Genomic DNA, 18124 nt, shown 5'->3' with positions numbered 1-18124 from the left:
GGAAGAGTTCTCGGTTTTCTTGTCTATGTTTAAATGTTCTGCTTGTGGACAACCTTGGATTACTTTTGAGCGTGAATTACTATCTTGTTATCCAAAATATTTTATTATTTCATTGTTTTCCTTATTATTTTGGAAAGATGTCCAGGAGGAGACCTGTCTTCCAACAAGGATATAAAAATTATTTTCATTCAGTCTCTTAAAAGAAAGGCAAAGTCCCACTGTAAAGGTTGAAACATGAAAGGCTAGGCCGGGGAAGTCTTATATGAGAATGCATTTTCTTACTGTTTCTGAAATGCAGAACACTCAATTTTTCTAAAAGGGGCTCAAATGCCATTTGTGGTTTTGAAGGGGAAATATTCCCCTGGAACTGGGTTCTTTCTGCAAGCTGGCTGCCTGAATGCTGCTGTAGTAAATGAGGTTTACCTGTTACATTCTCCCACTTCCTAAAATGTCCAGGCAGTGAAGGTGTAAAATGATTTCTTCTCTTGAATATCTTTTTTCCCATGCAATGTTTGTTCTCTGGATGAAGCATCCTGGACTTATCTATGTTTATCTGACAAACAAAGTGCAAACCGGTGTATATGTATCATATGTGGTAGAGTTAGACTTCTCCAATTTTAGATCCACCTAACGATTTAGTGTTACTTTAGCATCTTCCAGATTATTCCAAGTAGCCTAAACCTCATCATTGCAATACAGGGCTATTCTACTGGAAACAAACAAACAAACAAAACAAAACAAATAAAATCTAACAGTTAAATGAACACATTTTTCCTGGATGTAACTGGATATTACAGTCTTACTGGTCATTTTTATTAAGTTATACAGAAGTTGTAAGCAGAACAATCGAATCTCTAAGCCACTAGAGGCCATATTTCAAGTTCACTTCTTTTGCAGTCATTGACTTGTCAACTAAAAAAATCTGACTTGGCTGACTAGTACAAAAAACCCAACGCATTGGGATACAGATGATTTTAATATACTTTTATAATGTATGCATCCTATACAAGACAGACTGAGAATGTTATATTACTTGCTGGTATTTAGACTATTGATTTCTTTTTCTAGCTATCTAATTATTTCTCAATATCCAAGATTTAGTATCATACATCATTTATTTGTCATGGTTTGGAAAGTGACCAAAAATGATGTTTTGATCCTATACCTACGTTCTTTGAAGGCATAGCTGCTCAGTTTAGCGGAAAACTCATTTTGTACAAATATTTGCATGAAGGCAGCAGCATACTGTAGCCATGGAATAGTAAGCTATGTACATCGAGATAATCTTCACCTCCTTCAGAGACTGCAAGTGGTATCTTGATTTTTAGCTATATGGGTCATCTTTCAGTAGAAAATGTCTCTTTGCACTGTAATTTACATGGAAATTTATATGGAAATCATAGAAAATAAATACAGGAGAATGTGATGATAGGTAAGTTCACTCTTCACATGTGTTTTTCAGAAGTGTCTCTCTTGCTGCTCAGTCTTCTATTTTCAGTTTAAATTCCACTTTTCCTTCATATGGATCATGAACATTATCAAAGGTAATTCCAGCTCCAATGATTTTGCACACTATTTTAAGTTCTACATTCCTCGTAATGTTGAGAAATTTCACAGCTACCAAAGGGTTGCTGTAGCTGGGCTAGGAGGGGGGGAAAAAAAAAAAAGTAATTTTACACTACCAAAACAAAATCTTAAAATTAGCCTTCTCTCCAGATCTTGTAAGATTGCAGAGGTGCTACACATGTTTAATCTTACACGAAGGTAAAGAAAAGTAATATCAAAATACGTGAGCGCCCACCTGTGCCTTTTTTCCATAGTAGGGGAAGTAGTGCAGGTTGAAGGTACCGTTCACGGGGTAGTAGTCCACCTCCAGCGGGCGAGACTCGTCACTCTGGTTGTAAAGCAAGAAAGAAGCTTCGTTGGCTGGGCGATTCGAAGCCAGCCCTGGGCAAGTGTTTTACTGCTGCTAAAAGCTGCACAGTGTGTATTAAAACTCGAGCCCAGCAGTCTGCTTAGCGCTGGTCTTATTTTTATTTTTCCGATAAAAGTGGAAATCTCCTGCTGTTACTATTGCCAAGAAAAACAGGCAAGTGTTCTGTTATAGTGGTTGTGAATTCAGAGAATGGAGACCCACAGAGAAATGTGCAGAGAGCCTGAAGGAGCTGCTCTGGTGCGTGAACTTTGCTAGTGGGAGCTGAAAGCAAACAGCAAATGTTCTTTTCTGCAGCATGGAAAAACAGTTTTTCAGGCAATTTAAAATAAATATTTGTTTTGTTTTGTTTTGTTTTGTTTTGTTTTGTTTTGTTCTTAGGATGTCTGCTGGTGCAAGAAATGGCACAGAACAGAAAATATTCCCAGTAGAATGATCTGGTTTCCAGAGCTGCAGGGTAATTTTTCTGATAGCAACTGCACTTCGCTTGCTGTGCTTGGAATTTTTGAGACTCGGAACTCACACACTTACCACGTATGTGCAATCCACTCTTGGTGCAGTGCCGTTGCCAGGGAAAAATTTGATGATCTGAAATAGGAAACGCACATTTCGTCACCTTGGAAAATGTTTGGAGATAAAAACGAGTGAACGATTAACTCGGCTTCAAAGGATGCGTGATGTGTTTCTGCGTAAGGCACTCTCACGCAGATCATCTCATCTTGTGTACCTGGGTGAAAAACCGTGTGGTGGCTGGATATTTAGGAAGCAGGGCTCCGGGCTGCCCGGGGTGGGCGCTGCAGGTGGGCTCTGGCCTGGCCAGGGCAGGTAGCGCCGCATCTCCGGCAGGTTCAGCTCATTCACCCACCTCTACCGCTTGCTCTGTCTGATGCCTGGGCAGCCGGGGGTCTCTTAGAACAGCTCATTGTGTGACGACAAAGGAAGAGCTGGATCTCTGTGTTTTTCATCTTTCTTAGAAAACCTTGGCTTTGGCAGAAAGCCCGGGGCCCATTTGATCCTACAAGAACCAGGGGGTCGCACCCTGGAGCAGCAATGGTGAAAGGAGGTAAAGCCCCCGGGCACTATCCGTGCTCCTTTCCCCTGCCCGAGCTGGTGGGCAGCCTTGCTGATAGAGGCAAAGGCTTTTGGGGGAAAAGCCTACATGTCATCAGCCAAAATCAGGGCACAGCTCTCCTCTCACAGCTGGACCTTGCGCAAATTCTTAAAAACCTTTACTGCCCGAGTCTAGGGTGCAAGCCCAATCGAAAGTGATTTTGTCTGTCAGGAACCGGTGGAGAATATGAGCTTTTCACTTTGTACGGAAATTGAACTAGAAGGCTCAGCATCTTACCTGAAATTAAAAATAAAATGCTTATGCCTTTGCCTATGTCCTGAAAAAATTAAAGGAAGCATGGAAGATTCCTTTCTTCCTCTCCAAAAAAAAAAAAAAAAAAAGAAAAAAAAAAGTGTTGGTGGTTTTTACAGAAGAAGCATCCACCGGGTTTGAATTTTGTTTTTACAGGTTCTGCTAAAGATTTTCTTTGCAGTCTGGAGAAATAAGGTGTTGTAAGTATCACCTCTCTGAAATCACTTCAGTTACTGTCACACCTTGACACCTTAGCTGAAGGCACAGGACCGCGGCATTGCAGAATGAAGCTGTTTTACAGAATCACAGAATCATTAAGGTTGGAAAGGACCTTTAAGATCATCAAGTCCAACCATCAACCCAACACCACTGTGCCCACTAAACCATGTCCCGAAGTGCCACGTCCACATGTTTTTTGAACACTTCCAGTGATGGTCACTCCACCACCTCCCTGGGCAGCCGGTTCCAATGCTTGACCACTAATGTACTAGTTCGTCGGATGAGAGTGCTACGGAGGTGCTAACAAAACTAAATGAAAGCCAAAGCTTTAGAGAGTCAGTTCAGAGATCACTGTGCCCTACGTTACTTTCCTAGGGGTGGTGACCAAGTCTTGCTATTTCTCTGGTAGTTCTGGATGTCTCGGCAAAAGCAAATCAATTTTTCATCCCAGTAAAAGGTGGAGATTAGAGCCCATGGCAGCAGATGATACAGCAGCTCCCCAGCAGAGATTCGAGCTATCGGGGGGTTCTCTGTGAATTCTTTCCTGCTCAGCACCTTCAGCTTGTACTTACCCTGTTCATTTTTATAATAAAACAGGGTTTTCCTTCTGGAAATCCAAAAGTAGGATCTGTGATGCCGGAGCAGTTTTGAAGCATATCTGAGGTAAATTTGCAGGATAGTTTTGTTTTATTCGGGCCATCAAAGGTGTCCTGGATGAAGTATGTGTCACCGGTGCAATTGATGTTCATACGCTGAGCAGCTGGCGTATATGCTAGATGTGGGAGGGAAAAAAGAAAAATTCCCCTCTGAAGGTTTTCATATGTAAGTTATACATCCCAATACCAGGCTGGAGGTTATGTCATGGGGGAATGTACTTCAAGTGAAGTTGGGATTAGATGGAATGAGGAAAGTTTAAATTGTTTGGGGGTTGGGTTGGTTTTGGTTTTTTTAGAATACGCAGGAGAAGTGAAAAAAAGAGATCAAATTGAGTTAAGACTGGCAATATGTGTTGATAGCTCCATATAACGTCAATTCCAAATACAAATTTTCTCAATATGTGTATGAGAAACAAAGAAATATGATATTAAGGCTCAAAAGGAATATAAATCTGTTAAGATATGAGCAGGCAAATGGAGCACCTAACCTACTTTGACTATACTCTCGATGACGCTATGCAACAGCTTCACAAGACTTATTATGGCACTTTGATACTTGTAGTCATGGACAGTATTAGATTAATTTAGATGAGACTAGTTTTAAAGACCTTTTTTCCTCCCTCTTCCTTCAAACTGTCTATTGGCCTATTTTATAAAGGCTGTTTAGGATTAAACAAAGTAAAAGATCTGAGCCCCAGGGCTCTGCTTTTGATAGAAATGTTTACATATGTTTGATTTATGGAGTTATTTGCTCATCCCTTTCAGAAGATGCATTTTCCACTCCAAATCTGTGATTTCAGAAGGACAAATAGACTTAAGGTCCTCAGACCTAATACCGGAGATGTGACAACACATTTCTTCAATATTACACAGGAAACCTCATTTTTACCTGTCAGAAAAGTCCGAAGAGTTGTCACTAAACCTTCCCAGGTTTTGTTGTCGGATACGTTGTAATAAATTTGTAGTCCTCTATCCCCATAAACGTCGGGTCGTAACGTTACACCTTCGCGGGGAAGAAAAGGGAAGGCAAAGCAGAGGAGAGGTGCCAGGCACAGATTTGTTTATTTAAATTGACAATAACAATTACACGGCATGAAGACTCTACTGTAAGTGTAGGAGATGCCCAGGCTTTGCTGGGGAGGATTTAACCACGTACGGAAACCATCTCAGCTCTGAGTTGTTCAACCAAAACCCTAAATCCTCCAGGGCAAATCAACTCTTTTCTTTTCATGTATACCCGTGCTGTTATCAGAACAGCTTGTGAAATCATTCCAGCAATTGCACTGGATTTCCCCAGGACTTGTTAAAAATAACAGTTATATTAGTGACTTCAGGTTAAAGAAACAGATCGTACTGCAGTGGGAAAAACAGCTTTTGGAAGAGCCATGCTTAATGTTTTACAGGAATTATTTTGCCAGCAAACACCAAGCTTACTGACTATGGGGAGAGTTCAAAATTCATCAAGAGGCAGACAGAATAATTTTTAGGGCTACTGCTTCAAAAAAGTCATTTTTTCCTTCCCATCGTAAAAACAAGCCATTAGGGGGGTGAAGTTTTAGCAGTAAGCACTGACGATCTCTTGCTGATACTGTCTTGTCCCTCCCCAGTCTCACTTTGTGTCCCACAAATCTTTATTTCTAATCCCATGTGTCTTTGTCTTATTTTTCCTTGCTTGGCCACTGGCACAACACATCCCACCAAACAGGGCAGGGATTCCTGTTCTCCCAGGGACTTTTCATGCTGCCAGCAAGTGTGGAAATACCCACCTCAGGCTGCTGGCCCCAGTGCCCCTCCACCTTGCTGGGCACCCCAAAAGCCTCTGGGATGCTTGGGGGGCTGGAGCAGAAACTAGGCTTTACCCAGGGGCTGACCCCTGCCCGTGGGGAGAGGAGAGATATATCTATATATTTTTCTATATTTATAAATATAGAAAAATGAATAAATGAAATGTACCAATATTTTTTTTTAAAGCCTGAAAGCATTTTCAGGTGGAGGTTGAACTTTGCAGTGATCATTTGGGGAGAATCGACCTGATTTAATTCTAGGTTTGTCACCCCTCACGCCCAGGCTCTGCCGATGCTTCTCAGCCCAGCCCAGCCCAGCCCAGCCCCGTGCAGCAGCCGGCCGGACCGTGGCAGTACCTGGGGATTTCAGCTGGTCTTGGTAATCCGGCTCGTATGGATTCACTGTCCTCATTAAAGAATAAATGGAGAGTGCGAACAGCCCCGACATCACCACGTAGAAAGCCAGGTAGTACAGGCTGATCCATACTATGGAAAAAAATGAGGGCAAAATCTCATTTTTCGAGCAAGGCTGTGCCACTGGCACAACATATGACTGTCCTGGCAGCAGTGGCTCTCTCCTTTCCACCCTTGGCCCCAGGGGTGTTTTCCCTGCAAAGGGACTGGTGTTTTGGATCTTCTTCTCTGCACTCAAAAGAATATTATTCTAGAAAAATTTAGCTGTATATTTGCTCAGTTTTACAAGGATTTTTGAAGTAGTTGGTGCTTAGCCCTGATTATTCAAAGCTTAAAAGATTGTGTGGCTTCTTGAGGTCACTGCGTATTAACATGGACTAAGCGACACAGCCGAGGTATTTCTTCGACAAAGACAAGTTGTTCCTTCTGTTATTTGGATGACAGATGTCAGTATCTCAGATGTGTTGATTTTAGACCTGTATCGCTTCACTGCCTTTTACAGCTGAAATCACCCTCGGCAAAATGTGTCATCTTGCTATTATATTCTGGTGTGAAACCCAGAGTAATGTTGTGTTTCTGTCTGTATGTGCATAATGTGTCTTACAGACAGCTGGTGCCCTACCAGCGGCCAGTGGTTGTTTTGGGGGGGCTGTCAGAAACCGCTCCCTGTAATCATCAGCACCTCATAGCACCTTCTTCTCTCCCAGCTGGAAAGGCTCACATTTCAGTTTCATTTTCTTCAAAATTGTGGTTTTAAGGGTAGAAAATTAGGTACCCTCACGGGCTTCATGGCAGAAAAAATTCACCTGGAAACTCGCAGCTATTCTTATGGTCTGTGGGAAGAGCTTGCAGAAGCTCTGGAAGCCCTTCCCAGAATGTAGATCAGAAAACACATCACTGTTGTAGACACAAGTTTGACTATGGACAGGGAGACTCAGCTGAAATACGCACTAGCACGCGGTGATAAAAGAAAAGATCTGCTGAGCAGACAATAATTTAGAAAGGAATTTCAGAAAAGCAAAACGTGTTTCCGGAGAACTGGACAAAACCCACCAACTAAGCAAAATTGTCTGTATGCCAGAACCCCCTTTTTTCAGTCAGCAATGTCAGAACCACACTGTAACCACCACCCTTTGCTATTAATAAGTTAACTGTTAATGTGTTAAGTCCTTTTGAAGTATTTGGTCCAAAACCAGTTCAAAGTCTTCTTACATTTGCAGGAACTGCCTGGATCAACGTTGTGATCTAATTGTTTCAGTTCATAGGGCCACCCTGAAAGTGGCTCAGAAGCATATATGAGAACTGATGTCTTCAACAATTACATCTACCACCAGACGATGTCCCATCCATTAGGACAGCCCCCCACCCACGGTTTGTAAGCATACCAGAAGGAAGAGAAGACTCTTGCATGTGAAAACCTACCCCAGTTAATTAAGGTCCTTCCCATGAAGAGCTTTGTTTCTGGATTCCAGACAAAACGACGGAAATTTTCCATCCGTTCACTGCAGGTCTTTTTTTCATTTAAAGTTGCCATTTTCTCACAAAATTTCCCCGCAACACGTCCTTCTTGGAAACTAAGAAATTCAACCGGTGCCCAAACAGTCACCCAAGTAAAATACTTTGGTTTTTATACCTTCTTCTCTTCTGAAGGTCACCAAGATTATTTCCCATACCAATGAAAGCCCCTGCTCACCATTATCAACCCACAGCAGATACAATTCTTTATAAAGGGTGTTGATAATACTGGTGTTGAGGCTGGCAAGGAAAAGCTAGTTCCTATCAGATGCCCTTCTCCTTTCTCTTGACCACCTTAGCAGATCAGCAGAGTTACGCATTTTGCCGAGTGCCCATAGGGCTTGCGATAGACGCGGTGCGATAGCTGTTATCAGAGCAGATAAAGCGAAGGAGAACTCGTTTCTCTCTAGGTTTTCTTTTCTGGTTTGGGTTTGGCATTTTTTTTGTTTGTTTTTCTGTTCCAATTAACCTGCAATTAGTGGATATAATTCTCCCACTGCAACCTGTAGCCATCTGCTGGGATACAGGGGATCGCAGCGAGAGTGAGCGGGGGAAAAGCACCGTTTCCCAGAGTGTTTGCCATGTGGCACAGCTGGGGAAATTAAGATCAACATTTTCCTGCTTTCTGTGGGCAATGTTTTTAGGTGACCCCAGCGATGCTAACTAAGCTTCAGAGGGTATCCCCGCCTTGTTTGCTGCCTGCCTCTGCCTCCCTCATAGCACACCACTGGAAAAGCCAGAAGAAAGGCGGGGGAGAACAACAACAATAAAAATTGTATAATAAAATATTGCCATACAGGTATACGATGAGGCAGGGCAGAGAACATACAGGTGACATTTAACTACCCTTTCTATCTGCTTTAAGCCGAACGCTGCGGCGTGTCCAGAGGCGGACGCCCAAGCCTGAGCTCGCTCTGCGCAGAGAGGAGCGGGGCTGAGAAGTGTCCCCAGCAGCTCCCCGCGGGAAAGCAAAGGACGCAGGGCTAACGGCAGAGCCGGCGGGCTCTCTAAGGGCTGCAAGGCGAGCTTGGGCTTTAGAAAGCCCGTCCAGGCACGCTGGTGTCCTTGCTGCTGGTCCAAGTTGTTCGCTCACGCTCTTAACTCCCTTATTGAACCCCTAAATTGTCAAACCCTAAAATTGCCCTGTGAATTCAGCAGCACCAGGGTTTCGTCCCTTTTAACTAGGTATATTGGCGTGCCCTGCCTTTCACTTGCTTCGCATGATGGTTGTGGGGGCAAAGTCTTTAAAATGGGCACATATATAAGGTTAGCAGGGAGGCTTTGGATTATTTGGACGTTGAGACAGCTGTAACTGAGCCTGTCAGCTGGAGTTACATGGCAGGGTTATTCTGTCAGCTAAATAACACTGAGTTTCTGATCATAGGGATTTATTGTGCGTTTCTGCCTCAGATCAGGCAGTGTGATAGTTTAGGGTAATAGCCACCAATTTGGGGTGATTTAACTTGTTTTCAGATGATGAAATAGGAGTCAGGCCAAGTAAAAGAAAAATAAGATTACAGACATTTAACCAATTTGTATGCTCCACAGAAAGGAGACGAGGCTGAACAAAAAGGTACTTTCAGTCATTACACCATGAGCTGACTGATATTCAGGACAAATGTGGTGTTTTTTTTTAAAGTTAAAATGAGACAAGGAGTTTGGGCAGTGGCCTGAAAATGATGAAAACGAAACAGCTGGCCAGAGGTTAAAAGGTGTGTGGAGGTTGCCACATAGCTGTTTCAGAAATGAGAGCAGAGATGTGAAGAGGTCAGAGGGAAAGCAGGGAGGGAAGTAGCAGGTCCCCCACAGGATTTAAGCTTTTCTGTATTGAGCAGGAGCCCTGGAGGTGAATCTGATGGAGGGGAGCAACTGGACTCGGTGAGATGTGGCGTTAGAAGCTTTATGAAGAACGAGCACTTTCTGCACCGCTTGCAGAAAGGTGATAATTTAACAGTATACAGACTTCAGTAGGTAACTAAACCTAAACAACAAATTAATTATTAATAAGGAAATTAAGTCCCAAATTATGTTCAGAGGAAAATGTTGATACTTCTGCTTTCACACGGTGAAGACGATGGAGAAATCAGCAGGGTGCAAGTGTCTGCAGAGGAGGCGAAGTGGAGACTCTCAAAATGTAGGGGTTTGTGTTCCAATGAAACCAAGGCCAAGGATTTCATGTGCTCGTCTCGTTTATATTATATCCCATCTGTTCCCACCTACCGCTGGCTGGGGAACCTAAAACTCTGCTGAATTCGGCACCGCTCACCCTGCTGCGGCCTCGTAGCGCGAAGGAGACCGTAAAACCAGGAGGGCACAGTCACGCGTGGGAGGGCGAGTTCAACGGGACCGCGCGGGCAACGGGAGAGGAGCGCCATCAGCTGCCTTCACCCCAGCGGGGTTGAAGAAATTTGTCAGGATTTGCATATTACAGAACAAGCAGGAAAATGATAGTTGAAGGAAAGGAAAGCTGTATTTCAAATGGAGAGGGAGGGACTGGCTGCTTTTAATACTGCCTGTAACCTGTACATAATCTGCTAACCTAATTCAACAGGAAGGAAGTTAAGTTATTAAGTGGATGATTTGAATTAAATTTCCTTATTTCTAAACTGGGTTTAGTAAAGATCAGTGAAAACTGAAAATGAAAACGCACCAAGTTAACTGCAGTATCTACAATAAAAGGTAAGAACAAAACAAAACAACGCTGTGGACAGAAATCTGCTCTGACTAGAAGTTCCAAAAATACAAATTAGATAAATGCATTAACCACATTAATATAAAAGCATAAATAGAATTAGTATGATTTTATTATATCCTTACTGTATCATAAACTATGTATATAATTTCAACTGATGCAGAAATTAAATACATAAATATATTAGAACCAATAAATTACAGAAATGCATTTACATAAAAGACAGAAGTAAGCAAAACAAAGTCATATAACAGTGGGCAGTTATATTTAAGATGGTTTCTTTCTTAGATTTCTCCTCCAGTATTGGGAATTGTTAATGAAAATGTCAGATATTTCTCAGTGAAAATGAAAGATGTCAATACTTGGAGAGCAATACATTGGTAGATATGAGCTGAGAAACTTGCATCTTATTGAAGAAATCACCAGGAGTTTTGAGCCAGCATCGAACTTCAAGACCAGGGCTTGCCTGTGGACGTGGTGCCGTGTGTGCCACCAGCCAACTGCTTGTGGTAGTCACCCTGTGCTTGTGAACGTGCACTTCCCATTTAGCGCCAGATGGATAACTGCAGTAACAATTTGCGTTAAAAACTGCATTTCACTTGCATGATTTCTAAATAAGGAAATGGGATTGGTTAGAAAATAAGTAACTATTCATAAAGTACGCAGCTTCTCTTGGAAACTATTTGCAAGCACGTTAAAGACAAGAAGGTGGTTGGGATTTACTGAGGGCCCACTGTGCCCAACAGCCTGGGTGTTTTCTATTGTAAGATGAGTGGGCTGGTAGGCAAAGGCAGAGGCTTTCCAGTTTGAAGTCATCCAGTCTGACATCAGCAGAGCTTGCAATGTGGCAGCCAGACAGGGAGCTGTGTGTTGGCTCAGGGAGGATAAGGGCAGGGTGGATGGCAGCTGAGCAGCCAGGACCACAGCACAGTGGCCAGCGGGTAGACATTCACATGCAACCAGTATGGAGTGGTGTCTCTCAGGGGCCAGCACTGGTGCTGGGGCTGTTTAACGTCCTCATTAACCATGGACACCACGGCTTGGTGGTTGACATGCTGGAGGGCAGGGCTGCCACTCAGAGAGATGTCAGCTGGCTGCAGAGGGGCCCTCCAGACCCTCCTGAGCTCAGCAAAGGCATAGGCAGAGTCCTGCCCCTGGGACAGGACAGCCCTGTGGCACAGGGGACTGACTGACTGTGGGCCAGTGCTGCAGGAGAGGACTCACGGGGCCCTGCTGAACAACAAGTTGAACGTTAAGTCAGTAGTACACCCCTGCGGCAAGGAAAGCGAACCACATACCAGGCAGCCTGAAGAAGACTGCAGCTGGGAAGCTGAGCAAAGGCGTTATTCCCCTTCATCCAGACTGACCAGGCCTGTCAGGATCCTGACATCTGGGTTCCTGTGTCCAGGGCTTGCTCACAGGTGGGGGAAGGCTGCAGGGAGATGGCGGCTCATGGCTCAGACAGGTGTACCCTTTGCTGGGTAAAAAACTGGCTGGGCAGCTGAGCCCAGAGAGTTGTGGTGAACAGAGTTAAATCCTGTTGGTGGCCGGTCACAAGTGGTGTTCCCCAGGGCTCACTTTTGGAGCCGGTCTTGTTCAACATCTTTATCGATGATCTGGATGAGAGGATCAAGTGCTCCCTCAGTAAGTCTGCAGATGACACCGAGTTGGGTGGGAGTGTTGATCTGCTGGAGGGTAGGAGGGCTCTGCAGAGGGATCTGGACAGGCTGGATCGATGGGCAGAGGTCAACTGTATGAGGTTTAACAAGGCCAAGTGCCGGGTCCTGCACTTGGGTCACAGCAACCCCATGCAACGCTACAGGCTTGGGAAAGAGTGGCTGGAGAGGTGCCTGGTGGAAAAGGACCTGGAGGTGCTGGTTGACAGCCAGCTGAATATGAGCCGGCAGTGTGCCCAGGTGGCCAAGAAGGCCAACAGCATCTTGGCCTGTACCAGAAATAGTGTGGCCAGCAGGAGTAGGGAAGTGATTGTGCCCCTGTACTCGGCACTGGTGAGGCCGCACCTCAAATACTGTGTTCAGTTTTGGGCCCCTCACTACAAGAAGGATGCTGAGGTGTTGGAGCGTGTCCAGAGAAGGGCAATGAAGCTGGTGAGGGGACTGGAGCACAAGTCTTATGAGGAGCAGCTGAGGGAACCAGGGTTGTTTAGTCTGAAGAAGAGGAGGCTGAGGGGAGACCTGATCGCCCTCTACAGCTACCTGGAAGGGGGTTGTAGTGACATGGGTGTTGGTCTCCTCCCAAATAACCAGCAATAGGGTGAGAGGAAATGGCCTCAAGTTGTGCCATGGGAGATTTAGATTGGATATTAGGAAAAAATTTCTTTACTGAGAGTGGTCAAGCATTGGAAGAGGCTGCCCAGGGAAGTGGTGCAGTCACCATCCCTGGAAGTGTTCAAAAAATGGGCAGACGTGGCACTTGGGGACATGATTTAGTGGGCATGGTGGTGTTGGGTTGATGGTTGGACTTGATGATCTTAGAGGTCCTTTCCAACCTTAATGATTCGATGATTCTATGAGATCCTACTGCTGTCTTCAGTGGCCTAAAGGGTGGTTACAGGGTCAAGCTCTTCTCTGAGGAGCACAGCAAAAAGACAAGAAGCAACATACATAGATGGCAGCAAAGGAAACTCTGGTGAGCTAGAATAAGAAAGCTGATCTCCATGAGGGTGGTCACATGCAGGAACAGGAGCCCCAAGAGGCATTGTAGTCTTCATCCTCAGAAACACTAAAATCCCAGCTGGGTGCATCTCCACACAACCAGCTGTACCCTTGGTGCTGGCCCTTCCTGGGGAGGAGGTTGGACAGGGTGACCACCAAAAGCCCCTTCCCACACAGACTGTCCTGTGCATTTGCAATCCTAATGTATTTTTAATTAGCAGGATGTGAACCAGAAAAGGACACCTAACACTGAAAGCCTGTGATAGAGTTGTTATATGGCAACACTTTGCATTTCTGTATTTGTCACTTTCAGGTCTGTTGCTGCTGGAATTACAGAATCGTAGAAACATCAAGGTTGGAAAAGACCTTTTAAGATCAAGTTCAACCATCAACCCAACACCACCATGCCCACTAAACCATATTCTAAATTGAACCATATCGTCATCAGTGTCGTGGTTCCTGAGGGGATTCTTCTTGTTCAGTGATTGCTGTTCTCTGATTTTTCCCAAATTGTATTCTCTTCTAGATTATATTCAAGGGATTTTCCACAAACTGACTCAGAACTTGGTGTTTCCCCTGAAAGGCTGAAGGAAAAGTTTGGGATGAAAGGAGGAAATATTTGTAATGACAGATTTTCCCTTTGAGAGTTTTTCTGAACAATGAGTGAAATCTGGCTGCACAGAGGTGATGAAAGGCCTTGATATCTTTATTTATTGCACAGCAGGGCACAGAAACTTCCCTCTTCTCATCTCATGAGGTGGACAAAATGCTGGAGATGGAAAGCTCTGAGCAGAGGCCACTGACACCTGCGTGTGGGGATGCAGCAAACGTGGGGGCAGGTGGGGTGAGAAGCCTGCTGGAAGAGCAGGAGGGGGAAGTGCTGGTGCACAGAGCTGAAAGCGGAGCTCCCACAATAGGCCAGCTGCGTGGGATGGCTGAGCCGTGGGCACTACCTGTGTGTAGCTGTGACAAATATGGGATTCTTGTGTGTCGTGGTTTAGTCCCAGCCAGCAACTAAGCCCCTGGCAGCCGCTCGCTCACTCCCCCCCAGTGGGATGGGGGAAAGGATCAGAAGAGTAAAAGTGAGAAAACTCATGGGTTGAGATAAAGACAGTTTAATAAGTAAAGCAAAAGCCGTGTACACAAGCAGAGCAAAACAAGGACTTCATTCACCACTTCCCATGGGCCGGCAGGGGTTCAGCCATCTTCAGGGAAGCAGGGCTCCATCACGCATAACAGTTACCTTGGAAGACAAATACCATCACTCCGAACGTTCCCCCACCCCTTCCTTCTTCTTTCCCCAGCTTTATATGCTGAGCATGATGTCATACAGTATGGAATATCCCTTTGGTTATTTGGGGTCAGCTGTCTCAGCTGTGTCCCCTCCCAGCTTCTTGTGCACCCCCAGCCTTCTCGCTGGTGAGGTGGGAAGCAGAAAAGGTCTTGACTCTGTGTAAGCACTGCTCAGCAATATTGGAAACACCTCTATATTATCAACACTGTGTTCAACACAAAACAAAAATATAGCCCCATACTAGCTACTGTGAAGAAAATTAACTCTATCCCAGACAAAACCAGCACATTGTGGAAAGTTTGTGTGTGTGAATGAAATGAGCACTGCCTGTCTGAAGAAGTTTATCAAGGTAGGATGGAGTGATGGCTACTCTATGGGCTCTGCTGAACAGCTCCTGGCCACCGTAGCAATGTCAGGACACTTGTTACTGACCAGAGGACAACTCTTCATGGTCCCACAGGAGGGTTGCTGGTCTAAACACCCTTTTGCTATAGTCCATCAGGATTCAACCAGTGCCCACTTTCCTCATCCGACTGTTCAGGGCTGCCTGCCGGTGTCCAGTACTGCCCCGATGCCCTGGCCTTGCAGCCACTGCAGCCAGCCCTGCTCCCTTTGCTGTGCCAACCCCTCGGCCCAGAGTCTTTCGTCATGTTTAATGTCCCAGAGCTGCTCGAACGGGGACTGCTGTTTGCTTTCCCTGGCTGGTATTTAATGCCTGCACCGCTGACCTTGGGCTGGCCGCTGGAGGGAAGGATGGCCCAGGGGGAAGGTCACGCAGGAGCATGGGGGTGGCACAAGGCTGGAGGTGAGACCATGGCCTGGCGTCTCCTCCCAGGGTGGGCAGCAGCCCCAGCCCCAGTTTTGAGGGGAGCCCAGGGCATGCTCTCCACCCAGCCCAGGCACGGTGGCGGGCAGGGCTAGGCAGGCTCTGTGTATTTTCCCTCTCTTGCTCACATAGGCATGAGCGACAGAGGCCCGGAGCCTCCAAAAAAGTAATGGAGAATGTGTTTCGGAGAGCCATGCTGCTGTAATGGCAGGTAGCTGAATCTGTGCGTACAAAGAGGGGGCTAAAGGCCCTTCCACTCCCACTGGTGTGCACAATTAGCAAGCTTGTGTAATAAGCTTGAAGGCATCTTCTGGAGCACCATGTTTTAACGGTTAGATCCAGGCCAAGACGTTGTCCTGCGGAGGTGCTGCCCCACCAGCCACGGGCGGCGGCACGCCTCAGCCAGCGGAGGCTGGGCCTGCTTTCCGCAGGGCCCCTCGCAGGCCGTACCTGCTGGGGCTGCTGTAGGTTTGCCCGGCACCGGAGGGGAGCCCGGTGTCAGTGTTAATAAAACATTAACTTCATTCACTCCTGATAAAGGCACTGATTCCTCCCTCCTGAGGGAATAAGGTTTATGCCTTTCTCTTGGGCCCGTGGCTGTCTTCTCTGTTAAAAGGTTCAGCAGCCGATCAGATGTGCCAGGCTTGCTCTGCCATTCTCATGGGGACGGTAAAGAAAATTTTCTGAAAATTTCTGAAATCTAAAATTTGGCATGTAAGGGAATGCAGCAGCAATCATTGCCAGCACCTTAGATAAATGGAGCATGGTGAAGGGATGCTTTTCATGTCCAGGGTTGTATTTTGTTTAGGAATTTGGGGGTTTTGGGGGTTTTTTGTTTGTTTCTAGCTGGGTCGTGTGTTTCACTAGCAATCCCTCCCATTTGCTTCTCTCCTGTGTTCTGCAGGTTGACAAGAGAAAACATGTTGGCATTTTTCAGACTTGGGGAACACAGTTATTCTGCATTTGAGAATAAAGACATCAGACCTGAGCAATTCAAGGGAAGAAAACAGTGAAGACTTCTTGGAGTTGAACTGAACTGATGTTCCCACTGTTTCCAGCCTCGGAGCAAGTGATAAGAGGAAGCAGGGGTTTGGTAAAAGCGCACTGCTGGGATTATAATAGCACAGAACGATCAGGGCTGTGGAAAAGGCAAAGCAGCCTCTCTTCAGGGCTGACCTACCACCCACCCCTGTTCTCCAGAAGGAGCTTGGCTGGTCTCCACTTTTCTGTCTTGTTCCTCTTTGTCCAAGGGCTGCTGACCCCACGACAAGCCCAGCCGGCTCCCTTCACACCCTCTCTGCCTCCTGAGAAACTAAAGGAAATTATTGCCAGGAAAACCTGCTAAATTGAACACAAAAATAAACCTAGCAAAACCCAGTGATGTTCCTTTCCAGACATGGTGGAATGCCAAAGCCCGCTGTTGTGGGGGCAACATGCTACTGCTCGCGGACTCTTCCAGATGATGGCAAGTAACGGGGTCTTTGGGAACATTAAACATCCCATGAAACATCTCCAGCAGTTCTGGCTTCATCAACTTTCACCGAACGGATTTCTCCATCTGCACAGACTATCACAGGTCATAGAGTTTCATGTGGCGTTGCAAGGAAATAAGCCACGTGCCCAGCCAAACACTCATCTACAAAGTTGCACCCTGGCTCTCCTGACACTCAAAATTTTGTTCATGGACAAAAACTATGCTCATCAAGCAAAACCAAGGATTTATTGCTAGTGTAATTGAAATCTTAAGAGTCTAATCATTATTACTCCAAATCTAGATGTTGCAGGAAAGAATAATGATGCAGTTAAAACTAAAACTGTACGCACACTTTTTAGCCTCTACCCCTTTTCCGAATGTTATGTTCCCTCTTTCCCTGCTCTTTGAGGTCCTGAGGTTGGTGGTGTCTTGCTGGTGGGTCTGGTGGGGGCTAGGGAGAGTCATGAGCATCTGAAGTCCTGCACCAGGAGCAAAGCGATGTCTGTGTTGATGGCTTCTTCGGCCTCGCTCAAGGGACCACGCGGGATCATTTTTATGTTTGCAAACACACTTTTGCACCTTGTTGTTTCTTCACTGGTCTGCAGCTTCACGTTGCATTCAAATTTGCTATGCATGGTGTGTACTGTCTATGTTGTTAGCAGTTATTCTGCCTGTTAGGCCTGGTATCTCTGTTCTCATCCTGAGCCCTGAAGCCCCTTCTGCCCAGCTCCAGGCTGCATGTCCTTACCTGCCCCTTCATGAGCTGCTGATAGCCAGGGGGGTCTCTATTTATCAAACTGTGGCTATATAATATGAAGACAAAAAACAAATAAAGCAAACATGCCAAGGACACCTGGTCCTCTAGAAAAGCTGCTGCTACAACTAAACCTACTAACCCAGAGCTGCTGGCAGGTCGAGAGAAGCCCAGACTCGGCACACCCGATAGACCTCACTCCTGAGACTCATTGCCAAGCCCGTGGCTGGCTGACGGTGATGGCAGCCCTGTCACCCCTGGGCAGGCCAGAGCCACCTTGGGGACCACAGCGCATGGCTGGGGAGGCATTGTGGGTGCCGGAGACCCCTTAGCTGGAGGGAAATCCCATCATATTTTAGTTATGGTGGGCTCAGCCTTCAAATCTGTCCAGGTGCACCGGGCTGGACTCCCCATCTCTGGCCTCACCATGGCTGCAGTGGCACCATCACCTTATGAAGTATTCCTTCCCCTCACCTTTCTCTCCTCCCTTTATGCCTCCCTGCTTCAAAGACTGTTGAGATATTG

At 45.8% G+C, this 18124-nt stretch overlaps 1 protein-coding gene across 1 annotated transcript; it reads right to left on the bottom strand.

Annotated features, from left to right (window-relative positions):
* Nucleotides 1-1480: 1480 nt before the first annotated feature.
* ATP4B (ATPase H+/K+ transporting subunit beta) lies at nucleotides 1481-7903 on the bottom strand (the record flags this gene model as incomplete). Its single annotated transcript, XM_081997902.1, has 7 exons — nucleotides 1481-1642; nucleotides 1802-1894; nucleotides 2465-2521; nucleotides 4088-4287; nucleotides 5061-5174; nucleotides 6313-6441; nucleotides 7792-7903. 7 exons carry the CDS (start codon nucleotides 7901-7903, stop codon nucleotides 1481-1483), a joined length of 867 nt encoding a protein of 288 aa, XP_081854028.1.
* Between the last annotated feature and the right edge of the window lie 10221 nt (nucleotides 7904-18124).

Source organism: Phaethon aethereus, assembly GCF_964289735.1.
Source record: "Phaethon aethereus genome assembly, chromosome: 1".
In the NCBI taxonomy this organism is placed as follows: Eukaryota; Metazoa; Chordata; class Aves; order Phaethontiformes; family Phaethontidae; genus Phaethon; species Phaethon aethereus.
Note: the sequence above shows the minus strand (reverse complement) of the source record. Positions and strands in the feature narration are given on the sequence as shown.